This window comes from Aptenodytes forsteri, unplaced genomic scaffold, assembly GCF_000699145.1.
Source record: "Aptenodytes forsteri isolate BGI_AS27 unplaced genomic scaffold, ASM69914v1 Scaffold163, whole genome shotgun sequence".
Taxonomy (NCBI): Eukaryota; Metazoa; Chordata; class Aves; order Sphenisciformes; family Spheniscidae; genus Aptenodytes; species Aptenodytes forsteri.
Genome location: NW_008795332.1, coordinates 455,779 through 483,364, shown reverse-complemented (window position 1 = coordinate 483,364; position 27,586 = coordinate 455,779). Strand labels below are relative to the sequence as shown.

General features: G+C 47.4%; 1 protein-coding gene across 5 annotated transcripts in view; it reads right to left on the bottom strand.

The window, feature by feature from the left end:
• Window positions 1-26,870, bottom strand: part of MVB12B (multivesicular body subunit 12B) — a 63,903-nt gene extending 37,033 nt beyond the window's left edge. For 3 of the 5 annotated variants that reach the window (XR_657616.2, XR_657615.2, XM_019472289.1), the window contains exons 1-6: window positions 26,753-26,864; window positions 25,564-25,686; window positions 19,350-19,457; window positions 15,550-15,646; window positions 12,342-12,471; window positions 11,915-12,037 (exon numbers count right to left, since the gene is read on the bottom strand). Coding sequence is in view for 3 of the 5 variants with exons in the window: in XM_019472289.1 (XP_019327834.1) it covers window positions 11,915-12,037; window positions 12,342-12,471; window positions 15,550-15,646; window positions 19,350-19,457; window positions 25,564-25,674 (569 nt within the window). In the remaining 2 variants the exon portion in view is untranslated. Of the gene's footprint in view, window positions 1-11,914; window positions 12,038-12,341; window positions 12,472-15,549; window positions 15,647-19,349; window positions 19,458-25,563; window positions 25,687-26,752 lie in introns of all 5 variants that reach the window. The other 2 variants (XM_009280093.2, XM_009280095.2) reach the window with 1 other exon arrangement.
• Window positions 26,871-27,586: the final 716 nt, after the last annotated feature.

The following is a 27,586-nucleotide window of genomic DNA, read 5'->3' as shown; positions in this document are numbered from 1 at the left end:
ACTCCACAGGGTATCCCGTTTGCTCTCCATTTCAGACATATCAACGTTAAGACACACCGAGGTATTCCCTCGCAGCAGGGGGAATTACAAATGCTATGTGTGGGGATGCACCGGGTGACCTGCTCTCAGCGGGCTGGCACTCCTGCAACCGCTCGTGGGGCTTGTGAGCCGAAAGTGCCAGTTCAGCCGCTGCCGACACCGGCCTGCCAGCAGCGGGGGGCTTGAATGCAGGCTGTTACAAGGGCGTTTGGAAACGACGGCCCACACCCCCCCCTCCATGGCCACTTTCCATCTCTGAGGTAGGATGAACGGGCATTTCATCACTCCCACCGAGCTGCACTGAGGAGAGCCAGGTCTCTCCAAGGAGAACATTTAGCTGCAAGACCACAAGACGGAGGGCAGTAACTGCTAGAAGGAGATCAGCTCTCCCCTTCCCCCTTCCCTTTTTCAAAAGCATGACATTGTAGGGAAAAATGGGAAACAAAGTCTAATTTATTTTAAATTAATGCAAACTTTGGCCAGGATCAATATAACTTATACCTACTAAGTTGATTGCATAATGCATTTTCCTTATGCGTTGTGAAAGCCAAATCATTTTGCATTGTTTTGTAAAAAACAAAAAAAAAAAAAAAGAGGCTGCCATTGAAAAGCAAGAAAATCCCAATTACAAAGTCCCCAAGTTCCTAAACACAAATCGTGAAAGTATGTGCAGCTCTGCAGCATATGGCAAATCAATTACTAGTTTAAATTTTAAAACAAAAACATGGTAAATGTGTTGCAGAAATAATCAAGAACAACGGTTTGGTTTAGATTACAGCGGCCACTAGAGTTTTGAATACAATTAATCATCATTCCAGGCAATGGGAAGCCATATTGACACTTATTCCTAATTTGAATATTTAATTAGGGTGAAGTTCTTCATCAAATTATCACAGAACTGGGAGGAAAGCCTAAAAGATTTAAACAATTACTACTTTAACCCTTCACCAACTGCTCATCTGTGAGCACAAGAATCTTTTTCCCCATTCTGCAAAGCAAGAACATGCTCAGGCAATACGAAAAGACAGTATTTAAAAGACACTATAAATACCCTGGGACGCTACACCGACATTTGGCATCCTGCAGGGCTCCTTCGGAGATGCCAGACTGACACAGGCTTCTGACTACCTACGCTCCTCGACCTTTATCAGAGCAAAGCTTTCAGGCCAGATCTCTATTTTAGCATCAAGTATGGTTCCTACTAGGGCTTTTGTGTTTTGTTTTGTATTCTGTTGGGGGGTTTTTTGTTTGTTTTGTTGTTTTTTGTTGTGGGTTTGTTTTTTGGTTTTGTTTTGTTTTGCTTTTTGCTGGGGGTTTTTTTGTTTGTTTTTTTTTTTTTTTTTTTTTTTTTTTTTTTTTTTTTTTTTTTTTTTTTTAACTGAAGAGCCTGTCCAGAATCATCCACCAGGTTCATGTGCCGAGGGACAAAACCCTCTTCTGAGGGATACCGAAGGGGCCACCCACCAGCTGACCTGGCGCAGCCGTGCGGTCCTGCCCGCCCTGGGAGGTTTCCCAGCCCCTGTCCTGCACCAGGAGCTCACAGGACGGGGCCAGCCCCCAGCACTGCTCTGGACCCACTGCACCTCCCGCCACACCATGGGCATCCTCCCTCCACACAGCTCTGCCTCACATCGCTCAAACATCCCTTTATGTGCTGTATTAATCCATATAAGAAAATCTCTTTTAATGAGGAGTGATATAGTTATGAACTCTCTAGAGCCATAATTAGAGCAAACTAATTGAAGTTGTGTTTTGACACACTTTCCAAATTCACGGATACTGCATGACATATTCACAACACTACTGCTGCACAGCCATGGCGACAGCAAAATCATTAGGCTAATAACGCTTATTTGCATTCTTGTCATGCCAGCAGCATGCCGTTAAATACTGCTTCAACCAGTGCTCGTTTACTCTGAAAGTTTCCACTGAAAGATATTAACAGTAATTATTAGTACTTTAGTGGAATCTCTGATGTTAAGGAATGGCAACTCACATTAACTATCCCCATGCCAATTATTTTCCTTTTGAACTGTCACAAAAAGTAGCTTTCTTCTTCCCTGCCAAACGAAAGCAATGAGGTGGATTTGGTGCTGCCGGGAAGGAGGGAAGGACGGACAGACGCCTGCCCTAGTGAGGCCAGCCGTCAGGGCTCCAGCCCACTCTCTCCAACACTGAAGTCAAAACCACACTGTTCCAGCGCGGGTTAAACACAAAAAATATTTTTCCCCAGCATATGATAATTTCCAGGCAATTTAGGACGAAACAACTGCAACAGCACAGTTCAGGACAGGGCAGATTTAATTACTCTCTTAACTTCAGTTTTTCTTTTAGTCATTAAATCTACGGAACAAGTCTACATACGACAGCAACAGAAGAAGCATGTAATGAGAGAGATCCTTCACACGCTAGCAAAGGTGGTTTGAGGTCTGCGCACATTATGGCCACTTTTTGAAAGTTTTTGGAGAGAAACTCGCATAAACCAGGCCCAGGAATGCCCAACAGTTCCAAATCAGTTATTAATAACTGTCTGCAGGAAGGTGATGAACTGCTTTTGAAGTTAGAGGGCAAGTACTCATAAAATGTAACAGAGGATCATAAGGGGAAATGCCAGATATCAAAGGATGCTTTGTAATTCATATAAAAATATCAACAATGCACAGCAAAAGAACAATGGTAAGTTTTTGCTTTCCAACCAGATTGGATGAGTGTGGTAGAGAAATTGGGCAAAACTTCTAAGAACTGTCCCACGTTATCAAATATATTAGAAACCATACTGCATGCTGCAGACTAGAATCGTCCTGTTCTTTGATGTACCACTGTCATGACTGCAATTTATTTTAAATGAACTTAAGTACAGTGCTGCAAAAACTACAGTCTCATAGGAATACCTTCAAATAAAAAGAATCATATCTTCCATAATCAATGGATTATGCAAAGATCATGTCTCACAAAAAACTGAGGACAGAACAATTAAATTCCAAGCTGTAGAAAGCTGAAAACACACCTACAAGAAGTTAGTATCAGGCTGTAGCTCTCAAGAAACATAATTCAACTTGAAAGCTTTGCCTATGGAGGGAGGAAAAAGCCCATTTCTAAGAAACGAGCTGCTGTAGTTTCACTGACAGACATCAGAGGACCTCTCAGCCACTGCTCACTCTACCAGAATGCATTTTCCAAACTGCAGCTTAGAGACAATGCCATAGCAGATATCTATAGCTCCGGTGGTGTCCAGAATCCCATCTACAGTATTTATTCACAGTCCTTAACTTTTACTGTGCTCAGGCATTGCGATGCCAGAACACCTACCTCATACTCCAAAGAACTGCAATGAAAAACAAAACTGTGAGGCAAGAATCACCTCGGGTAATGGACTTCAATCCAGACAATCTATTCTAATCGTGTAAACCAAATATTTAAATACTTTCTAAAACCTTCCTGACCCTTTCCCTAAAACAAGCAACATATGGGCTTTGCAAGCATTTCATCTCATTCCAAGCTACTAAAATATCCTGTTTCCCAAAAATCAATGAGAGCTGGTGGTGCCAGATTCAGATTTATAAAAGCCCAAATGCATGAGAGAATGAAAGAGGGAACGAGTGAGTCTTTCCACTTTTAGATTTACCCATTTAATTTTCCCAGCTGTAGAAGGGGAAAAAGGCCTGTCTGCAGCACGCGTACTCAATGCATTACATACCGCATGCCTCTGCGCATCCCCCTCCCGAAACGACCACGCCTCAAAGACAGGGGAAAATGATGTTGTGCTCTTCTGTCAAAACTAAAGCAATCACCAGCTGAATAGAACAAACCCCGATGATGCTAACAAGGCAGCATTATCTACTGCAAACCAGCAACCCAAAATGTAAGGCTTAATGCAGAATGAAGCTCCTGCAGCTTCCTCTATACAGGGATTAATTTAGATCAGAGGACTTAAGTAACCAGGATAGAACAGCTGCCAAACAATAGAAAAAACCCAACAAGTTTAATTTACACTGCTTGAAAGTCTGAGCTGTAGCCCATTAAATTGTTATAGGCAGAGGACTGCATCAAAGAACTAAGACCTCATACTGTAAGCATGAAGTGCTTATGAAGTGGTTGTCTTAGATGAGCAGCGCAGTGTCTCTGGAGGCTGCAGCGGGAAGAGTGCAGCTTTCCACATCCTTCACTAGCTACTCTCCAGAGTCAGGAGTTTTCAGATAATGAAGCAGTAGGGAAAAATTGCCAAACAGCAGAAATACTCCAAAAAGATAAATTACACACGGCGTAAGCTTCCTTGGTTAGGATTTTAAATTCTGTCAAATTAATCAGCACAACAAAGCCTGGGCTCACACGTCCAACGAGAAGCATACCTCCAAGGCAAGCCCCTTGCTGGGGGCCAGGCGCAGAGGGGGCTGCCGCCCAGGCAGACCCTGCAGCACCGGGGTGCTGCAGGCACAGCCCAGCCCGCGGGGAGCAGCAACGCCTCCCCTGCAAAACCTGTTAAACAAATATTCCACATAAAGACTCATTTGGGAAGAGCACGTTGTCAGCACCTTGCCAGTAATAAATAATGACAGTCCAAACACTTTACTAAAAGCAATAAACTCAAGAAGTGTTTTGGAAAATGGTGAAAGTGATTGATTTAAAGAAGGAAATATCTGAACACAACCACATGCACTTCAGGGTGAAAGCACAGATTACAAATCAACAGTGGCAGAGATCATATTAAATAGCAGACAACACAGAAGTTTTAGGGAAAAAACGCTCAATTCCCCTGCAGGGCTTATTTAACAACTGAGTATATAGCTTCTTAGAATGAATACCTTCAGCTTGTACTTAATGACCCTACGCTATACCCTAAAGAAAATATGCCTCCAGGAATATTACTATACCAGGAACAGGGCTCTATAAAGAAAAATTACTCGAAGGCTATCGAACCCTCTTCACTTGGAGCACTCCCCAGATTTTTCAATGCATCCTCAAAATCAGCTAAATCAATCAAACTTCTAACTACAGTTAATGTCTCTCTTTCTCGGCTGCTGCAAGGGATTCTTGTGCCTGGAAACCACTCATATTGTTTAAACATTTTTTCCTAATCATCATTTTCTACCACTAAAACATACTGGACCGTGACCAATTTTTGCACGTCTTCATCCAGCTGAGTTGGATGCAAGCCATACGGTCAGTGCAGTTTCATAACAAATTCCTTATGGAAAACAGACTCTGGATAAATGTATGCCAGCACCCCTTACCCACTCAAACCAACCATCATGTTCAGATTTGCACAGCGTACACGCATCACAGACATTTCATCCTTAAATTTTGCTTCTTACCGTACCCACTGGAATGGGTCTGTGGAAACACTTCCTCCAAGCTTTAACTTACTGTTTCAATCTCGGGTTTGGGGTTTTTTTAATCTATAGCTACTGTGATGTGAGCCCAGCCCTTGTACCATCCTTGGCCTCTTGTAGGGTACGTAACTTAAAAACTAGGAATATTGTGCTGTATTTCACAATACAAGTGATTTGAGCATTCAAGCCAAAGAATATGTTTTATTAGTTGTAAATCAGAAGGTAGTTTTACTTTAGAGCTCTTTTGATGAAACAGATTAGAAAATGCAACTCCATCAAGAAGGAAACATTTTGTAGAAAGGATCAGACTGTCGAGAGATCCCACCGACAACATTTCTCAGAGCAGTTTCCAGTCAAACCAGAAACATCCATCCCAAAGCACTCCTTATTTGGTAGCATCTGGTTCAGATGAGGGACTTTAAGGTAGACCCCCACCACTCTGCGAAAGCATCCTGGCCATCAGGCTATCAGTGGTGTCTGCCTCCAGTCCATGGCAGCTTTCTGAAGTCTTGGCTTTGTTCCCCACCAGAGCAGAAAAGCATTGAAACCCTGGAACCTTTTCCTCTACAGACTCTCCATAAAATCTATTTTAAATGTCTTAAAGAAAAAATTAAGATAGTTATTTATAAATAAATATTGTTGCTACTCAAAAAAAATAGGGAAGGTGAAAGGCTTCCCACTTCCCTTCAATTAACCCACTGCACAGAGTAAGACTGACTTACCATCGACCGAGTTCAGGTCTCCAACATACCGGCTTGTTGGTGCTGCTTTATTAGCTGCCACCTATTGCACATCATCAGCCTCCAGCAGAAAGCCACACACTGATCACTTTCCAAGCTTACATGACAAAGTTCAAACACCATTAATAAATCAATTTGAAAAAAATCAGACTTCTCTGCCTAGAAAGGAAATTCTTACATTCCTTAACATTAAACTCTACTGGGAGCAGAGGAACAGGAGCAAATCATTTCCCTTTTCTAAGGGGGGGTTGCTTAACTATTTAAAAGGTAATTGGGAGCACGGGAGGAAAATTTACACATCCTGCTCTTATTTCAGGGGTTTAAGTAGGGCAGTTGTTATCTTATCAAAACCAGAGGCGCACTCCCCTGGTGTAATACTCCTGCCAGATCAGTGTTTCAAGACCTGAGCACTTGGTGGCACAGACCGACTGTGCTCACAGCACAGAGAGGGTGTGCGGGGAGGGACGGCTGCCAGCCACGCTGCAGACCCACAGCTGCGAGGGGTGTGAGCTGCAACACAAATGAGCTGTTTCTGTAGCTTATTAGCCATGCGGATCAGGCAGGAGTTACAAGCACAGCAGACGGATGCTGGGGCCCCGGGTCTGGCACGGTGCACAGCCCCTCTCCCTGAAGAAGCCCGGACCCCCAGGAAAGAGGCAGGCAGCAGGGAGTGGCACACATGCTGCTCTGCCCCTGGGCATCGCTCCTGGGCCGGGGCAGAGCCCCCGCAAGCAGAGTCTAGAGGGACCACTGCCTCTCCTGGGACAGACCAGCATGGGGCCCTGTGGCCACACTGGTGCTGCCGTAGGGGCCGGGACCCTGGCTGTGGCCCCCTCCAGCTGGGGTGGTACGGAGCACCCGCTGCCTTTTCCAGATGGGCCCCACCTCCCGCACCAGCAGCCCGGTCCCTTGCCTGTCCACGGTGGGCATTTCATACTGCCCGGCTGGACACAGAACCCCTGCACCCAGGGAGACTTCGCCTGGCTCCCCCCCGACCGTGACAGGCTGCCACTCTCCAGCTCACCCCATGCTCGCTGCCCGCAGCCTCTCAGGCCAGCCCAGCTGCATCGCCTTGCTAACTAGAAGAAAACCGTGCCCTTTTGATCTGGCTGGCTTGTGCCAGCTTCAGCTGTCCCCGTTGCTGTGCGCACAGGAGCGGGCAGCCACGCTTCACCAGCAGCATGCTGCTCTCAGGGAAGCGGCCACCCCTCTCCCGATCCTCTCTCCATCTGGCTCTGCAGACTGGTGCCTCCTTCTGCCGGTCCCCACGACAGCTTGTGCCTGGCTGCACCAGGAGCCCCACGTGCGAAAAACCTGATGGTGCTGGTCAGCGTTCCCGACTGCCACCCCACCAGGACAGCAACTCCCTCCCGAGCTGCAGCGCTCCTGCGCCGCTGGCGTCTCCTGGCCAGGCATCACACCAGCTCTGCCACCTCTCCTGGTCACCAGGCACGCTTGGAGGTGCAGCACTCAGGGCCAACACTGTTTTTCTCACCCGCGTGCCTTTTTGGTCAGTCCAGAGCACGAGCAACCAACTCGTGGCTCTGCCTCCCGCACAGCAGCGGGCACCGTGAGACCCAGAGACTCCAGCTCGGGCTTACCCCCTGCCACAGGACTGGCCTGCCCTCTGCCCTGCCCTACATCCGTGGTTCTCAATTAGAACAGCCATGGAGACGTGCCACAGGCATCCCAGGAAGGCAGCTGGAGGAGTTCTGCCCTGCTGAACCAAAACAGCAAGTGCCCAGCCACGCTAACAACTGATACGAATACAAGCGGATTGTAACAAGATCCTCCTTCTCTCTGGTAAGCCATTAACCTTTCAGATGACAGCCCTGCAAACTAAATGACTGAACAATTCCCAGGGTCAGCGCAAATCTACATTTTCAAAACCTGACATCAACAAGTAAAAGTTGTGACTGAATCCTGGTCTCTCCGAGAGGAAGATTAAACGCCTGTGACATATCATCTGCAATCAGACTGCTCCATTTCCCAAAGTATCCGTCACAGATTGATAACATCCACGCAAAAAGTTAAGTGCAATTATGTCTGTCACTGTAAAACACACTTCAGCAGCACTGACTGACATCTTGCTTGCAGCTGACAAATTGTGAGAGGGCTGTTTGAATGATGGTGGTAGAGACTCCTGCAGCACCTCGGGGAGGGATGCGAAACTCACTCCCGAACCACAGAAGCCACACGGGCTCATAAAGCACTGCGGCTGTGATGGGAGCCATCACGTAGGCAGCTGCAAGGCAAAATGGTTTGAGGTTGGCTCTGCGTGCATTCACAGAAGTCAGGGACTTGCTCCCAAAAGGCTGGAACTGGACTCGTGAAGAGGAGAACATCACACACAAATCCTGCTCTAGCCTACTCTAACAGAGCTTGAGGCATGGAGGGGCTGAGCCCTACGACACTGCTCAAATGCTCGTGACATGTACTTTTCTCCAAGTCCCCAGACCATGCACTGGCAATTGCCGATCCACAGGCTGGGTGAAGTAAAAGTGTGCAAAGGGCCAGGTGAGTTACCTGTTACTAGCACCTCTTTTGGGGAAGGATTACCTTCTTGCTTCCCAAAGCAATGTCACCATGCAGCACCAGAGAGCGCAGGCCTTGAACACAGAGCAGAGGTACTGAGGAAAGTTACATTAAACTCCCACTGGTGACTCAAGTCAACAAAAGCAGTTCTTTACTAGCAGCCTTCTAGGATGGGAAACTGCAAGTGCATTTCTCCAGGCTGCCATTAGTGCCAAGAAGCTGTCGCAGAATTTGGAGAGAAAAGACAGTAAAGCAGCTTGATGCCTTGCACAATGGCACAGTTGTGTTCCACAGCACAGCACGCCATCCTCACTGGGATGGCGAGGGCTGCCGTTAGAGACCATTAAGCCAGATGCCTGCAGTAGGAAACACCAAGGAGAAGAAATGGCTGAAAAATAACATATGCAGTCCAGCTCAAATCTCAAACAAAGCCTCCCCTTGTGCAGTTCTGACTGCGAGCCATAACCCCGCGACACAAGCAGCGGAAGCAGCATTGCTGACGTGCAGCAAGCTGTGGGGGTCAAACCTCTGACACATGACAAAACTCTGATGTGCCGCCATCCACTGCCATCAGTAACTTACATCATGGATCTGAGGAGGAAACGTGACTGGTGCAGAAATAAACATCTCCCACAGTAAAAAGTCCTTCCATTTAGGAAGGTTTTGCTGTGCAGAAGCTCACTGGTGTGTTTTACTGGTTTAGTTTATAACCAGTGTTAGCAATTGTTCTGAAGCACCCAAGCATACCCTCTTGATTTAAAATTATTTTATAATGCTAGACAGCAACTGAAGAGAATAGCTTAAACAGGCTGGTCAGCCTAACAGCAGAATCTCCACAGTGCTCTATTTGGCACTGCTCACCAATTTTCTCTTAGCACTCATGGCAGCATCAGAATAACTCGCTGCTGTTCCTGTCAGGATATATCCACACGGAATAAAGCAGCAAACTGGCTACCAGTGTAATCTCATCTCTCCATGGTGATGTAAAAATAAGAGGTTACTTGTGACTACAATCTTCCACAAACATTAAGTGTTGAGTAACTTACCACATTGCTGATAAAGTATTAGAAAAGGCTTTCAAGTAGTATGTGTTCCCCGTAATAATGAAATATTTGCAGGATGCACCTTTATATACATTTCTATTTCTTAAAAATTAGATAATATAATAAATAATCGGAGTAAAAAAAAAAAACAGACATGAAAGATGCTTTGAATGATCAGGCTGGTGGTGTAAAAGTTACCTGTAAATCACACACAGGGCATGAGAGTGGAGCTGGCTACAGACAGGTGGTTTTTACTAGGAGGCATTAATGTAACATTCAATTATTCCACTGCATACTGGCTGTTTTAACTCAGCCAAATTAGAATACATTTTATATTGACTATTTTGACATTTGCTTTATTTGGCAAGTAAAACAAAACTGATCCAATTTCCTTGCAGCCATTGTAAACCATAAACTGTACAACAAGAGGTTATAAAATATATAAGCCTTGTAAACACTTCTTTTCAGACTGTCGCTGATGCTCTGAGCTCTAATTTTGGCCCTGTTCCCAATAGCTCTGACGCTGCTCTGTAGCCTTCCCTGCTCGGCCATAAAGTGACCCTTCCACGCTTAGTGATTAAGGACCGCCATTGACATTCTCTTGCTATGATAATTTTTTCTCCTTATTGTGGAAATCTGCCCAGGCAGGAATTTCTTGCAAACAGAAAATGAAGATCTGTGCTCTAAAATCAAGGTATCTTTTTCTCTGATCTCGCATGGCCTGTGCTAAGCAAGTAGCTTACGTCCAGTGAAGCTTCAAAACAACGTATCAGCTCCTGGTGGGACAGGCTGAAATCTCCAGAAGACTGCTGGCTTTTCATCTCTTTTGCCTCCATCTCTGTTTGAAAAGCAAGACAGCATCTCTGCCTGCAGCACACCTGACAGTACAGGACAGCAAGCAGTGTGCCATGGCATGGCAGGTGACTGAGCAAAACTCTCAGTGAAGGAAACATCCAAATGCTTTGGAGAGTTCAAAGAGCCACCGCAAGACAGTAGGTTTAAGTCTGGGTCACGGGTGAAGGCTCAAATGTAGACACCTGCCTTAAAAAGATACCCAATAGCTTTTTTGGGAACAGTTTACAGCAGTTTAAAAGTGCCACTCTCTGAAATGACCTGTAAATCAAGAGTCCGAAGGACATGAGTATTTTCCACCCATACGATACAAGGACCTTTGTATACAAACCAACCCCCCTGGAATTCCCCTCCTCTGTCTCCTTTGAAATTCTAGCTCTCAACAGTTATTGCAATACTGTAAACGTATCTGCAGTATACCAAATGCCTAGTGCAAAAATACATGTTTGCTTAATTAAGCAAAAGCCCAAAGGGACCCATAGAGAATGTGCTGTCCCCTGGCAATAGCCTGGCCTGGAGTTCAGTCGATGAGCCTCATCAGTAGGAGCCCATCTCACACTGGATGCTGTGCTTTCATAGCAAATTCCAGGAGTACGAAGCACTCAGTTTAGCCTCTGCCTGTGTTGGTTTGTTGCTTAACAACACTCTGCTTTGTCCAGAGAAATCCAGCAAGTAAGCTGTCAATGCAGGACTACTATTATATGCAAGTATACACACAAGTGCATACATTTATACACACAAATACTGTGTATAACACAGGGAAAACAACCTGGACAGACACTGCCAGTGTCTGCCCAGAAGTGCTGCTCCTGTCAGTCACTGCAGGTTGAGCAGTCTGCTCTGCATGCCCAATGTCAGCTGCAAGACTGGAGCACAGTAGTTGGGTCCAAGAAAAGAAAAAACACGGACAGTACTTCAAACCATGAGTGGACTGATTCTGGAGAATGAGCAAAACAAAACTTGTCTCCCTATGCATTAAAATCTGTATGAACGCTTCTCCCTCCCTTTGGACAAGGAGAGAAATCGACTTGGCTATAGTTCTGGCCCACCCTCCAGGGGTGACCCACGTGTACTTGTTGAAAACTACAATATCCCGCACAGTTTAAAGAAAAAAAAGGTGTAGTTTGCTGTTTCCCTTCCTCTGCAGGCTTCTTCTTTCTTCTGACTTCTTCACCCATATGCTTTTATACAACGACAGCCAAAAGAACTTCCAGTAGGCAAATACTTGAAAGAACGACACATTTCCTCATTATCAGATCATGCCACGTAATCATTCATACTGACGTGGTACCCTGGTCTTGATTCCACCAGGCAATGTTAGTAACAATACACCATGCAGCATCAAGCAGAAGGGGCTGGAAAGCAGAAATCTTACCTTGGCAAGTTAGGAGCTGGTGTCGAAGACGGTACTTGGGAAGGAGGAGTCGCAGGCTGCGAAGATTCATGGTTGCGTGGAACTCTGCCCATCCGGTACCAAATGCCCATGTTGTTCAACTCCCTATGTAATCAACACAGAAGACATTAATGCTACAAGCAAATGCTGCACACGTGCACAAGTATCAGGCACTGACGTGTTTCACAAACACCTTGGTTAGTGAGAACCAGTCTAATTGAAAAAAAAAAAAAGGGGGGGGTAGTTAATTCCTACATCAAACTCACTAACACTTGTACTTATGTAGACTTTTCTAATGACAAGCTTCAGCTCTTACAAAACTACTACTTAGTAATTATAGGAAAACAGGGTGCTTAGCCTTGGTACAATTGAATTTATGACAACAGCTTCTGGAGCGAGGGGCACTTACCCTATGAACGTGTACTGAGGAGGGGCTTGTTTAGATCTACCCAGGATTCGGATATCACAGATCGCTGCCTCTGTAGAATCTCGAGGGATGAATTTAATGCACAGCCTCTTCTTTCTGAAAGCTATTTCTTCTGCAAAAACAACCCAGGACACAGGGTGGTTTTTATGCAAGATTAGGGTATAAATGTTATTTATTGTCTCTCCAGATATTAGGCAGATAATTATGGCAGGAACTGGAGCCAAAGAACAGATATATGTCAACAAACCAGACAGTGCAGTGCCATTCAGTGACTGGAGAAATTTTCTATCAGGAGCTCTCTGTACACTGTGTGAGATTTGTTATTAGGCACTGCGATAAACCAATACTCCCTACTACCCTCTGCAGAGAAGATAAGACATCATGTATGCCACAGAGTACTGCACCACGGAACAGAAATGGCAGGTGATTTTTCCACTTACACATACTTCTCACATTTGCTTTCTCTTTCCAAGATAATGTTTGCCTTACCAGCCTGGATAGTCGTATCTAAATATTCCTCCTGCAAGCATTGCCTCTAGGAACATACCTGGAAGCTGCTGACACAACCGGTCAGTTTATTCTGCCAAGTGCTTCCAAACAGCCAACCAAACCGAGAGGAGGAGCAGGCAGAAAAACAGACTGCCATGCAGAGTGGCTAACAGTAAAAGCTGTCTGCCCAAATCTCACGCATCCTAAGTGTTAATGACCTCTCCTGACTCAGTCAGCAAGCACTGAAATGATACTCCCACCGTGTTTACCCTGGTATCTTTGTAGGGATAAACCAGATTTACAAAGCAGTAATTGCTAGGACCTCCTACAGGGCAGCTGTGCTGCACTGACCTGTGTTCAGAGGGTGAGTGAATTTGCTGCACGGCCCTTTCCTGCTATGCATCGCAGAGCAATTTCACTTTTTTCCACGTTATCCATCAAGAAAAACTCAAGCCCATCAGAGTTAAGGCTTATCTGTATGATGAATTCATGTATATGCACGCTGTCTGTCTGCATGCAGATACAATCCACATCCAGTTATGGGTCTGTCGCATGACAATGGGTGGTACCAGCACACAGATACAGATCTGTGGTGCTTGGAAGCCATTGCTCTGTCTCACCCTAGAGTCCACGACAGTCTCAATGTGAGCAAGGTGAGGTTTCTATTTGTGAATGCAGGCACTTGAAAGACATGACAGAAGTCCATTGATAAACTGAAACTCTAAAGTGCAGCCACTGAACCAAAATCTGGAAACAACCACCAACTGCAAACAAGTGCCTGCAAAATCAAAACCCTTCAGTTTAATATGAATAAATATCCTCCAGCTTAAAAATATGCTCTCACTTCAACAGATGGCAAGCAGCCCTGTCTCTGTAGGCTCCTCCTGTTTCGTAATCCGCACCTTGGAAAAAGCAATCCATCCTGGCCTCTGAAATTTGCTGTCGCACCAGCACCAATAACTGTACAGACAGTGCGAGGTGTGTCACAATACAGCATCTGTGCATGCAGCTTTGCAGTTACAGTGCTGCTTTTTAGAGATGTTAAATACCTGTATCCCTGAAGTCTAGTCTTCTCCTGCTGTGGAAAACTGGGCTTTTATTTGAAGTGCCTAAAACTGATTTGAGGAGCCCAGGGTTTAAGGTTTCCACATCTGAAAATTTTCTCAGAACCTAGTAAGGAGTACTATATTTAATATACTTACTATAAAGTCAACCGTCAGAGAAGAGCACAGAAACATGTAAAACCACAAATTTAACTCTGAACAAAATCAGTGCCTCTTATTTGACTTTCACAGTAAGTACAAAGCTGACTATTTGCTTTTTTGTCTTTGGTCTCTTTCACACTTGGCTAGAGTCTGCAGTCTGTAGCAAACTTGGTTTAGGAGCTGGATTCATTAATTACACATGCTTAACCAGAGTTAATTTTAAGTAAACATATTATAAACAGTCAATCGACATGTGTTCGTTCATGCTAATGGAGGCAGGGATATGCACCACCTCATTAATACAGACAGTGCCTCTGCTTTAAAGATTGCATGGGTCGCAATCCAATGCATTTTAAATTAATTACAAAGTCCCCTTCCACCTTTCCACCAGGACTTTCACAAAAATTACAGCAGCACACAGTAAGTGTCCAGCACTCCCAAGGGCGAGCAGGATAAGCTGACGACTCTCCCCTGCGCCACACGTGCCCAGGAATTCTCCAGGGAAAGGGGGTGACCCAGGGGAATGGGAAATGGGCTGCAGAGCCTTTCACTTCCAGGTCACAGGTTCAAATCAGAACCAGGTCAGTAGTGACTGAAAAACCATCCTCATCTGCTGCAGACCCAGATGAATTATTCCCTGCAAAGCAAGCTCATATAACTCCTTTCTACTCATAACTAGGCTGGATTTCATTACTGACGAGCACTGGTACCAGCCCTGCTCTTGAGCAGTAGCTGTACACACGGCACCAGCGCGTGGTGTCCTGCAGCCCTTCCACACTCAGCTCCCACGGGGCTCGTCCCCAGCCTCCTCCGTACTGCAAGTCGAAAGCACTTGATGCCTGCTGCAGAGCAGAGTGCCGCGACCAGACATGGCTCCAGCTGCTGCTGCCATGAGTCTCAGGGGATCCAAATACACTGTTCAGGAACTGCTGACTTAAATGTTGCAGCGAAGCCATTTCTGCCTTGCAGAAATCAGGATGGTATTTTCCCTGGATGTTCCACTTGTGCCTTCTCTCAGCAAGCGCAAACATACCCCACCATCCTCAGCGCTACCTGCCAGGACACGGGCCTTCATTTGTTCACAGAGGGAGGCGTAAAGCCAGCGTGCATGACCCAGCACCACGAGCACATGCCCTTCCTTTCCGTATCCATTTGTGAACATCCCCCAGCACAGCAGTTCTGCTCCCACTAGGCCTAGTCCACCCTTGCAAAATGAAAGAATAAACAACTCCTTCCAGCCCCAGAGCTGTGCTGCTCTAGCAGGCGAACTGGTGACAGTCAGGCAGCAGTATTAAAAAGCCTGAAGAGTACAGGAAAACCGAAGGCTGTTTCATTGCAGTCCAGAGCTGCCCCCAAACATGTACATGTAACCCCAGAGAGCAGCAGTGCTGAGAGCGTCCCTTGCCTGGGACACAGCCCTCCACCACCCGACCACACAGGCACCGGTGGAGCAGCTGCTCCCAAGACACGGGACTGAAGCACAGATGCCAACTTACGTGTATCGATGGTCTCCTGAATGGGGATGAAGCCCACGGGTAAAGTGTCCTTGATATCAATGAGCTTCATATCAACCAAGACGTTGCCTAAATGACTCTTTGGAGAGAGAAAAGAAACAGTTGACTATGACAATGTCACCACATTCAAACCCAGCTTTTCTCACCTGCTGAACCCCAAGACGCCTTGTCATTGTATCTGACCACCAACTTTAAAAATGGCAAGGAGGTACCAAGCCAACACTTGCAACTGTCCCTGCTGCAGGAACTACATAATGATTGACTAGGAGATACCAGACAACTTTCAGCATTTACAGATTCTTACATCTCACCCACTGCCATACTTCTGGATCCTCGGAAGCACAACCAAATTCTTCCCTTTGGAAACACGGCAGTTCAAAGTATTACCTCCACTAACTCATCCACTGAACAGGTCACCTTAGTTCTCACAGAGTCTACATCTACAATAGCAACATGACGTTTCTGTGACAGTAACAGCAGAAAGCATTATGGGAAGATGGTTCATGCAGACACAGCCAAAGTTATTATGTGCATTAGCTAATTAGTACTGAATAGACATGATTCCAGCTCCAAACGCAGGCGCACTCCAGAAGAGCAGGCCATTTGGAATGAAGAACTTCATTTGGAGTCCATATGAATTCTGAACTGATGCCTCGTCCTATTAATCAAGGCTTGAAGAGCTCAAAACACAATTCAGAATGACAGCCTCCACAATTGTTTAGAGACCAGATTTTCTTTGCAGTTCTCGTTAAAGCCAGCATTGCTGCCAATAATCTGGATTCACGTATGGAAGAAAAAACACACTTTAGTTACTGCACAGCCTTTATAAACAGAAATGCAATACAGAACAATTAAAATTTCATCCTAAGCCATCAAACCATGTCAGTGTGTTTTACTGTTACTGGTTGCTCAGTACCTCCTTTAGTTTTTATCTGGCAGAGCATTTCAGGCAAACCTCTACTCTCTGATTATTACACTGAACTATTTTAAAACATATTTAAATTTGCAGCCTCTGAAATAAGGGGAGATCAGGCCTGAGATTATTTTTTGGAGGTTCTGCATTTCATGGTCAACTCCTCACCAGGAGGGCCACCACCCCTGCAGCCCTGTCCCACCACACACAAGCGTGGCACATGTCCTTTGCTTACGCAAAGTGGCCGAGGCCGGGCAGTCCCCACATGCCTCTGTCCCTCCTTTGGCCAGGGCATCTCAAAGCAAGCAATGCAGGATGCTGCAAAGTCTGAATGTATCAGTTAATGTGGTCCTGGCACAGCAAATGGTAGATGAAGTAGTTGCTGCTGACTCATCTTTCATGTTTTATTTATCCAAACTGTCTGGCTGTGTTACATCAGTGTGCAACTTTCAGCTGAACCAACGATCATTCCTCCATCAACAGCAGACAGGTAGGAGAGATGCCTCTGATAAGTTCGTTAGCTGCTGAAACACTGGTAGTCAGCACTGATGCTCTGCCATATACACGGGAGAAAAGGGCACAAAGCCTCCCCGTTTGTGAGATGTACCATTCGGGGCCTCCTCACCATGACACTCAAATACCAGCAACATCCTCATAATCTGTCAAATATTGTAAGCTGTTGAGAATGATGGTTCTGATAAAGAGGCACTACAGACTGTCTCCATTATAAACCAGGTATCTGAGGTGCATTAACTCTGCTAACTACAACATGTTCTTCAGGACAAATAGTTCCCAGTGCTTTGTTAAAAACAAAAAAACCCTGAGCAGTAAAACTTCCAACCCAGAGCGCAGCAACACATCAGTGTCCAGGCGAGAGTAGCCTCTCCCTCCCAGATGAGGGCTCTAGGTCACTGCTACAGGGAGGACCGAGGCCTTTTAACCCTCAGAGGTCCCCAGTCGGGCAGCACATTGTACCCCTGTGTGGCCGGAGAGTACTGAGAGAGGAGGGAAAACTCTTGCTGGGCTAACGAGGGACAAGGGTGCTGCTCCCTGCACAAGCGGAGAAGGCTGTTCCCCCACTAGTCCGGTCCCCTCCTCCCCCCAGCCCATCAGCCCACTTCCAGTCTTCAGCACTCCTGGTCCTCCGGCTGCAGGATCAGCTCTGTGTGCTTCCCAGGGGCTGGCAGACTGGCGCCAGCATCTACTGGTCTGGTCTCTGCCTCGCAAAAAGGCCCCCCTCGCACACGCGAAGCCTATGGCCTCAAGCAGCACGAGCGTACATTCTGTCTCGCATGGGCAGAGGGGTGTCCTTGGGAGGGAGCCTGCTCAGCTGGCCAGAGGAGGCTGACCAGCCTTGGGAAATCCACCCTCTGAGAAGAGAGTGCGTTCCCGCCATCCATCGGGTACAGCTGTGGTGAACCACAGGAGCACTGGCTCCACACCGGTGCCCAAACACCGGCAGCACTGACCACAGGCTGCTTCCCAGGAAGCTCTGCCAGAAGCGCCCGCAGGTCTAACATACCACTGACGCAGGGCTCGAGACAACCCGTGCACGGGACGCAGCGAATCGCGCCACACCTCGCACAGCAGGCTGCTGTGCAGCTGGGACCAGCAGTCTTTCCCCCACGCTGCCTTTAATTCACTCCTCATCAATATGAGGAACATATTCCCAAACCATGCCGAGCAGAGGATTCATGCCAAAAGCCCAACAGGCACCGACTGAGGGTATTTACACTGTCTCTGGTAGCCAGCAGTTGCTACTATCCTGTAATTATTTCTGACAACCTCGCATTTAAGGTAGCCACAGATAAACTTAATACTCAAATCATCACAAATCTGTTTAATACCCTCCCCGCCTATTCTGGGGCTATTATTCCTGCTCCTGCGGGTACTCCAGGATGAAAAGCACAATTATTGTTCATCCACCCCAGGAAGCGGTATTTCCCATAGCTTTGGAGCTTTATTTTAATCTAGAGGCAGGCAGGGAAGTGGATGGAATAAAGGTCAAATGCTGGAAATTGGCAGCCCCCGGCTTTCCTGTCAGGACCTGTGATCAGCCTCTGAAGTCGCAGTTGCTTTTCTGTTCCCGTCATTGGTGAAAGCACGAGTACAAAATGGTATCTCCATATCCTGACAACTGAGTCACTGTGAATATCCAAAACACGATGAAAAGCAGGATTACCCACTAGATGGAGTGCATTCATTGTAGAATTAAATAGATCCTCCAGAAAAGAGGAAGTTTTCACACTAGTCTCAACCAAAAACACAGTAGAAGGCATCAGGCTCTCAGTGCACATGGTCTCCTCTCCTCCACGGAAGATGTGGGCAGACAACTGCCACTAATCAGAAATTAACTTATGCTTAATAGCCATACCAGAAGATTACAAGAATACGGTAGCATATGCACAACATGGGCAAATTTTCAAGAATAAGCACGAAAAACAACAAAGAAATAAAAGCTAATCCTGCAAGAAAATATCTATGATGCACCTGGATTCAGAAACTAACATTTCCTTCATCAACACTACCTGCAGCATTTGCTTCTCTAGGTAATCAGAGCTAGAAATTCATCAGGATCATGAGCATGCAACGCCCATTGCTACAGCAGGAAACTAGCGTGATGGGGTTACTGAAATGCAAGCATTCCCTTTTCTGCTGCTTTTATTGCAGATTTTGCCAACGATTTCTTTCCATGAAGAACATAGACAAAATGCAAATATCTAGCCATTGCAGTTTGCCTCCTGACTCACCCAAACCCAGTGAAATGCCTGCTTGAATTATAATTGCCTCCATAAAATGAATCATCTTATGGGTAAGAGCATACCAGGCACAGATGCAAATCATGCAGACACTCAGCAAACGGACTTACATTTTCTTTTGAAAATGATCTCGTGAAGCACAGGTATCGTGTGACCTTGGATTTAAATAAGCCATCTTTCCAGAGGTCAGCATCCAAGCCATCTGCTGTTTGTGCAACCTGGAAAGAAGAGACAGAGGGAGAGAGGAGACATGTGAGCCAAGATAAAGTTAATGTATGTGCAGTATTTCTTCCTCAGACCTCTTCTAATTAACAGTAGCCCGAACTCTCACAGCATCTCATTAGTTTTTTCATGAGGTGCAGTGCAAAGAACTTTCAAGAGGAGGTATAAAAAGAAGTTCTAAAAACGCTGTCTCTCGGGAGTCCGTTGATTAAAGATGCTCTGACAAAGGCTATTCTAATGAGGAGAGAGCAACTTTGGTTACAGTCTCCAAACAATAGTTTGGAAAAGTCAGCATATCGAGGCTCTCATTACCACCCTACACGCAAGGGTGCACTGGGGCAAGCTGTGAGGAGCGTTCTGTGTACACAAAGCACAGAAACTGCCCAATCTCAGTATTATTTTCACAGAAAAGCCAGAGGAATTCTGGCTTCCAGGCCAAAAAGCTGCTTCCAGCAGGTGGGGAAAGCCCTGGTCACTCGCAGACTTTAGCAGCAGTACTGCGCGTGAGGACGCACCCTGCAAACATCCCTCTCCAGTGCAACCCTGCATCCAGTCGAATCAGTGGCACACACCACACGGAGGGCAAAGGAAACAGACCCCAGGCCCTCCACCAAAGAGACAGAGGCACGTGCAGGAAGAGAAAGGCAGGAGAAGATCTCACTTTCGAGTGGATTCAGGGAGTGGGCACGAGGCAGCACCATGCCAGGGAAAGGACTCTGCTCTATTAGCAGCTGGGCACTCACCCTGCATGGTGCAAGCTGCTAAGAGCCCCTGCCCCAAAAGGTTTGTTGTCGAGTAAGACAGGAGACAAGAAGGCAAACACAAAGAGAAGGGTAGCAGAAATAAGATTACCCCACCAGACTAATGCCCAACTGATGGCTCCCAACAGGAGACTCTAGCATGGTCTGAAGCTACGCAGAAGCACAGCTGAACTTCTGCCTAATGCCTCTCAGATGGGGGCAAACCACTCCACCGCAGCTCTTCCAAGTCTAATCTTATTGAATTGAGTAAGATCTTGGCCCCAGAGCAGTCTGATAACAAAGAGCTGACATTTGTTGTTACTGTTTGCACCCATGTTTTGTCGAGCAGAGACTCTGTGCAGGGAGCAAGAGATGTGTGCTGACAAGACCCTCCAATTATCCGAAGTGTGGGAGAGAAAAGCGTGTTTATTGTCTGATCAGCAAAGGGAGCAAAGTGCATTGGCTGCTCTTCGCATTTCGGCAACTGCTGTTCACAAGCCCCTGCTCAGCTCAAGCCCTTGTACAACACACACAGCTTTTCTGGTCAGGCTTCTGCAAAGAAACACGCATCATTTTTAAACAGTAAAATTTTAAAACAGGATTTTGGTGGGATTTTTTATTTCTTTATTATTCCTTGAATTCAACTCTTTCCTATAGTTTAGGAATATATAAAAATCCACGTGCATCTCCCTCCCCTATGGGTAAGTCAGTCATGGTGAAAAGATATTCAGAAAACAGACTGCTTAGAAAAACTGTTGGCATATAGGGACACTTAGCTTGAACTCCAGCCCTTGTCAGAAACAGTCTGAGGGACTACAACCAGATTTAATCACTTCATTAATTAATATGGTTCGAGTTCTACGTTTCAGTTTTTCTTGTGTTAGCCAGTTTTGTTTTCTTTGTTCCCACATTACAAGATGCTCAAAACTCAACAGGCAGTGATAGACCCAGTCTGCAACTGTAAAATTGGTGCTATACAAGTGGCTGTCAAATGCACTTTTTATCTAACCTCCTCTGTAAGCTTTGGGAACTTTACATTACTTACAACAATACCAAATAATTTTTGAGGTGGAAGTACATCACTTCAGTTGATATCTCCTCTACAACTCACTGCCCAGGGCACAGCTGGATCACACCTGGCTGAGACATCTGAAGGGCCCCCATGCTGGCGGGCTGGCACTGCCTCCCCTCCAGAGGAAGGGAGGCCCGGCACTGCTGTACTCTGACTTAAGGGTGAAAAAAACCCAAAAACTCCAACCCACACCACAAACCCTTTTAGGAACAACCCTGCCATTCTAACCCATCACATATCTAGTAGAAAGACCCAAGCTGGTTCTGCAGGGAGCCACGTGGCGAGGCACCCGACCCATCTCCAGGGAGGTGCAGCAGTCCAGGCTGACCCCGCACTCCCCTTCCCGCTCCTGCCCCTGCCTGATGGCCGGCCTGGGCAGCGCAGGAGCCGGGCACTGCTGGCAGCTGATGGCAGGACCTGGGTCCTTGGCTCCCAGGAGCCAGCAGTGCCAGGCCTGGCCCACAGCGCTGCCCCACAGGGACAGGGTCCCTGCTGAGCAGCCACTCAGGCCCCTCCGATGCTTCCCCACCCAGCTGAGCTGCCGGCTGCTGCCCAGCTGCCTGCCTCGGCAGCACCAGGCAGGCTGCACCGTGCCACTTGCGGAGCCTCACAGCAGGAGGTGAGCAGCGGAGCAAAAAGCAGCCAGGGGTAAGAGCTTGCCAGCCCTGGGGCCCCATGGGAATGCCAGCAAAACCATTCCTGCTTCTGCCGAAATGCAACAGTCACAGGCGACATCCCCAGCACTTAACACTAAGTGCTCTTGCCTCCGCATCATCCTGCTGAAGACTTTTTCCAAGCCTGGAGAACGTAAGCATGCATTAACTTGTCAGAAAACTCATGGGGAAAGAAAACAGAGCAATATAAACAGGAAACTTCTTACATCATCTGCTGGGCTCCTGCAGGCAAGGAGGATCCCCACCACCTCTCAAAGCAGAGCTGTGCCTGAGCAGCGCTGCTTCATGATGGCAGCGTGCCCTCGGTGGGGCAACACGGGAAGAGAGCCAACCTGGAGAGGCCGAGGCAAACCTGTCCAGCGGGACAGGCACTGTGCAGCCCCAGCTCACCAAGTCCTCTGCTTGGCTAAGAGGCGAGGAACGTGCAGGATGGAAGACACAGCACCCAGCACTGGGCACCCAGCGCCCCAGGCACAAGGAATGGCCCTTCTCCTCATGGAGCTGGGGGAAGACACTCCTCAAGCATGTGCTGCAAACAGATGGACTTGATGGAGTGACACCCAGTAAGGAAGGTGTCCCCCAGCCCACCCCTCCAAGTGCGGCGTGATCTACTGCCCAGCAGTCAGTATGGGGTTGCTGCTACCACAGGACAGGCTTTTGGCAAACAGGCCCACTAAACCGCCTGGCCCATGGGGTAGGTCTGCCCCACCGGTGGTGTGCAGGGCCATCCCTGCTCCAGCACGGCCCTGGGTGAGCAGCATGCTCGGATTCTTGCCCCAGAGCAAACCCCACCGTGGAGCTGGCATTCAGCCCACAGCAAGGAACGAGGCTGCACAGGAACCACACCTCTCTCCTACCCCAGGCTCCCTGCCTCCCACCTCTCCTCCCTTTCCTCCCCGCCCATACACTCAGTCTTGCCAGTTTGGGCAGATTTTCAGGAATCTAAGTTCAGACACACTCTGTACATTTTGGCAAAATTAAGTCTTTGGTGCTTCAGCTGTTAAAAGACCTGGCTAGTCATTACAAGCGTCAGTAGCTGTTTTCTAAGCAGACACAAAGGCAATGGAGATTTCTGAGTAATTAAACTACTGAAGGAAAAAGATCTCTGACCCATTCGCCAAGACTCCCCCAGGTCTGGTACCCTGGGATCTGCCACACTGTCACCTCCAGCCGGGCGATACGCCGAACCCTGGGGCTCCATGCGAACCTGGGAAACAGACCAGGACATCCCCTGGGCATTTAACTTACACCTGGGCTGAAAGCACCCATGCCTTTGCTTGTTTGTTTGAAAAAGGAGCAAAGGAAAAAGGAAGGAAAATACGGCAATGGCTGTTTATTGGAGAAAGGGCATGAGTGAAAGGGAAACTGGGTAAAGCCTATAAATAACATAGCTGTCTCAGAAAAAGAGAACTGGGTACTTCATCACAAAACTCAAAACCATCAGCGAAACTACATGATGTCAAATTCATCACTAATAAGAGGAAATACTTTCCCATGCAACTCTGAATCTACCTGTGGAACTGAATGCTGCAGGATGCTGTAGCAAAAGGCAAAGCAATCAGATCCCTAAGGGGACTACAACAACATCCCAAGATAAACTGGTGTTAACGCTTCCCAAAAGATGAGAGTGGTTCTCCTTTTCAGGGTGCAGGTTGAACCTCTAACTATTAGGGCTTTAGGGAGTACACTCCTAAGATGGAGCTGCCACAGATGCCTTCATCAAGGCTTTACACCCTGAAGCAACAATCAGCTGTCAGTGTCTCATTAGGGAAATTGCATATCTGGAGAAACACAGAGCCGAGACTGCCCAAGTCCACATACTGCCCACGTCTCAGAATATGACTTTCTCCACTGCACTGAGAAGTGCACTTCTGCATACTCGGCTTCGTGCCTTCAGATAGGACAGACTGGGTTCCAGAGAGGTCACGGGGAAGTGGCAACCCCGCATACCACACACTGCTCCAGAGCCCTGACTCACGCAGAGAAGCCACCTTCCCAGACATCCAGGCAAGAAAAGCACAGCCCTGTGTGCCACTGTCCCAAGGGTTTGGGCACCAAGGCATCCTGTCGCATCAGGGTGGCACCCAGAGTGGCCCCATCACAGCAGGTGCTGACTCAGGACACAGACTGAGGCTTATAGCTTACAGGCACAGAGCCAGACTGCTGATTTGTCATACACAAGGCTGAAGGAGTAAGCGTGTGGTAGCCATGCTTGGGGTAAGACAACTGCAGACAGCAGGCACTTCCCCATGGCCTGCAGCGGGGACTGCTGGCCCCAGGGTCAGAGAAGAGCTCCTTGTAAACAGAGAGGAAGGCAGAAGAACCAGAGGAAAGGCAGTCTCCTCTCTGTGCCCCCTAGGAGAGAGCGACCCACATTCACAAGCATTATTACAACGCCACCGTAATTGGATTAAGCCACAGGAAGACTCTTTTATCTTGTTTAGTTTAAACTGTTAGCGTTGAAGCTCTCTATTAAACCACAGACAGGCTATCTGGGGTGAGCGCTCTCTCTGCCCAGTCATTTAGGCAGAATGCAATTCTGTTATCACAACTCTCACATTGTTCTGTGCTCCTTTATCAGGGCAAGCAGCTAATTACACAGCCTGGCTCACACAGGTAATCAGCACTCAGAAAAATGCAGTAAATGCAAAAACCTTCCAGGTCTTTAAGAGGCCTTTTCACAATTCCATCCCTCGTGCCCTTACTTCAGCCTGATCCATCTTCTTCCTTCTCACACTGAACGGGGTATGCAATGATCCAGAGCTGAAAAGGTGTGAGCAAAGCCTCAAGTCAACTGGTTTCTACTCCCGACCACACAAGCTGTGCGACTCTGGAAACTCAAGATGTGACGTAGTGCAGTTGGAGCAGGATACATAGAAAGGTGAGCAGATGGACTACGGGCCAAATCTTTCCATATAGAGCTCTACAAGGTCAGTATTTTATGGTATTTCACTATTTGGGACACTAATCTATGGGGAGAAAAATCATGCTATTGGTTACACAGCAGCTAATCCAACAAACAAGCAGCTGTTAAACAGTGACCTCCCTTTATCCATTCACATATTCATCTCTGCTGTATCCAGCTGCCTCTTCCTGCTGCCCAGCCTCCTGCGAAGCTTAGTTTAGAGGTTTGCATTCTGTCCATCAAAATCATCCTTGTAATTTCAGCTGGATGCAAAACTCTTTGCCTCCCATTCTGGAGCTTCTCATCATCATTGTGCAGTGCTGATATGTGGGATTAAACAGCTGATGCGGGATTCATTTATTCAGAGATATAATTTGTGCAATACTTAGGACTCCTTCAGGATGAATGTTACTAGGATTATTAAATTTGCATGCCACAGTGGCCAGCTGTTTCTGAAAACCCCTCCTCCAGGTAATTACACTCCTCTGGAGTGGCACAGATGAAGTAGCACGATTGTACCCACAAACCTCCACTGAGGGAAAGCACTAAGTGCTGTGTGCTGAGAGGTGGGCAGCTGGATATCAAATTACTTCTAAAACCACACTTCTGAAGGCAAGCCCTCTCTGGAAGAGATGCTGTTCCCAGCGAAGTAAAGCCTCATTAGTGCAGAACCAAAGCATTAGCAACAGCAGCTGAAACAGCTCTACTTACTACATCATAACCTGTTGGTGCTCGGTTCCGGGATGCAACCACACCAACACCCGTGATGGGATCCATTGGCAAGTCAGGCAAGGCATCTGAGAGGTCTCGCACTTCAGGCATTATGGACTGATCCTGAAAGAAAGGAGCAGAATTAAAGGGCTGCTCAGCAGCACACCCCAGCAGAAGACAGAGAGCATGGAGAGCCTGCATGCATGCCACAGTGCCTGTGCTGACACACCACAGACTGCCAAGTTAAACACAGGATTAGGCCAGACACACCTTCTGCACTTTCATTTGCTTTTGATAAGAGGGTACATTTGTGCAATACCCAAAAGGTTTGGAATTTGGGCCAGCAGCCTCTTCTGAGATTAATTTTGTTGTTTCCAGGATACTTAGCATGGGCTGGTCTCCATCTAGCAATGATGGGAAAACCCAAGCTCATTCCCTTCCCTCCCAAACAGAGAGCAAATTTCATCCCTGAGTCAGGCTGATTGAAGCAGCTCTGCCATTTTAAGCAGCAAGAAATCTGCTACTAATGGCTTCATTGGGAGGCTCCCCATCCACTATGGGTGTTAGACACGCTGGGGGTTCCTCCATGAGTCTTCAGTCCCATCACACCCTCCTGAACCAGACCATTTTCATGTAGCAGCACAGATGTATCTGGCGCCGTATGCAAAACCGCGCTTACTGCAGAGAGCCTTAACACCAGGGGAACACAGATGAAGCAGCACGGAATAGTCTGATGCAAAGCAGACAGAGGCCTTAAAGAGGCCTGAGCATCTTCCAGGAGAAGGGGGACATTACCGAGTACTTCAGGGGAGGGAGATACGCAAAGGGGGATAGAAGCAGGTAGGAACAACCAATTTTGGAGAGATGCTGTTGCAGGAAGTAGGAGGAGAGGACAAGAGAGCTGCTGAAACAACTCGCTGAGGAGGAGGATGGGGAAAGGTGCCACTGCCTCAGCATGTGGTCTCCTGCAGAGGCAGCCAGTTAGGGCAAGTCTTCTCCAGCTTTCAGGCAGGAATGCCCCAGGAAACCACCCCCCACGCACCCCGAGATAACAGGGCAGGCTTTGTGTAAACAAGCGTCACTGCTGCGCAGCCAGACAAGCCGTGAACCAGAGCTACCTAATTCAATTCCCTCCGCAGAGCAATTAAACCCCAGCATTTCTAGGCCGTGTAGATGGCTGGTTACTTACTGCTTCTAGAAAAGGCAGAGGTGAATGCTGGTGCCAGTGGGACCTGGGTTTACACTTCACAATGCCCAGTCTGAACAAACATCGTGCTGCAGGCAATAAAAAAGAGCAAGTCTGGGCCCTATGTAAATAATAATAATGTCACATGAACAGCCAGACTACCTGAGGAGTCCAAAACAACAGAAGCTAGTGACCAGTAATGGTGAAAACACTATTGCCGATGAACCAAACCCAGGAGAGAGCTCTGCTTCAGCACCTAGACAAGCATCCAACAGGCACAGAGCAAAGCGGACCCACTTTGCTCCCTATGCAGTTTAAGCCTCCAAAGCACGACTAGAAGAGCACCCTGAGCCGTAGGGGCTCACCCTCCCCTCCCAATGGGCTCCCTGTCCTCAGGGCGAGCGAGGAGCTGGGGACTCTGCTGCAGGAACGCTGGTGGCACCCAGCACAGCCCAAACAAACTCTGCACCGCTGCCTGCGCTGCTCCACCGGCTCATCCAGATGCCTCGCAAAATAATCCAGAACCCACTGCCTAAAACGCGCAGTACCGAGCAAACATAATGTGAATTTAACAGAGAACTTACAATCTGTTCCTCAGACAGATGCACATTTTCTGAAACTTTTCCAAGTCACTCTCAATAATGTGATGACTTGTTATTACACATCGGGAGGAGCTGGGAGATGATGAACACTGATATGAGCTTCTCTTAGGCCATTTTGAACTGAAATCCAGGTAAGTGATGATATTCCCCAGCGCACTAAGAACACCACACGGCAGGTTCCAGCACAGCGGCAGCTGCACCACGGGGAAGCAGATCCGCTCCCCCAGCGCCTCCG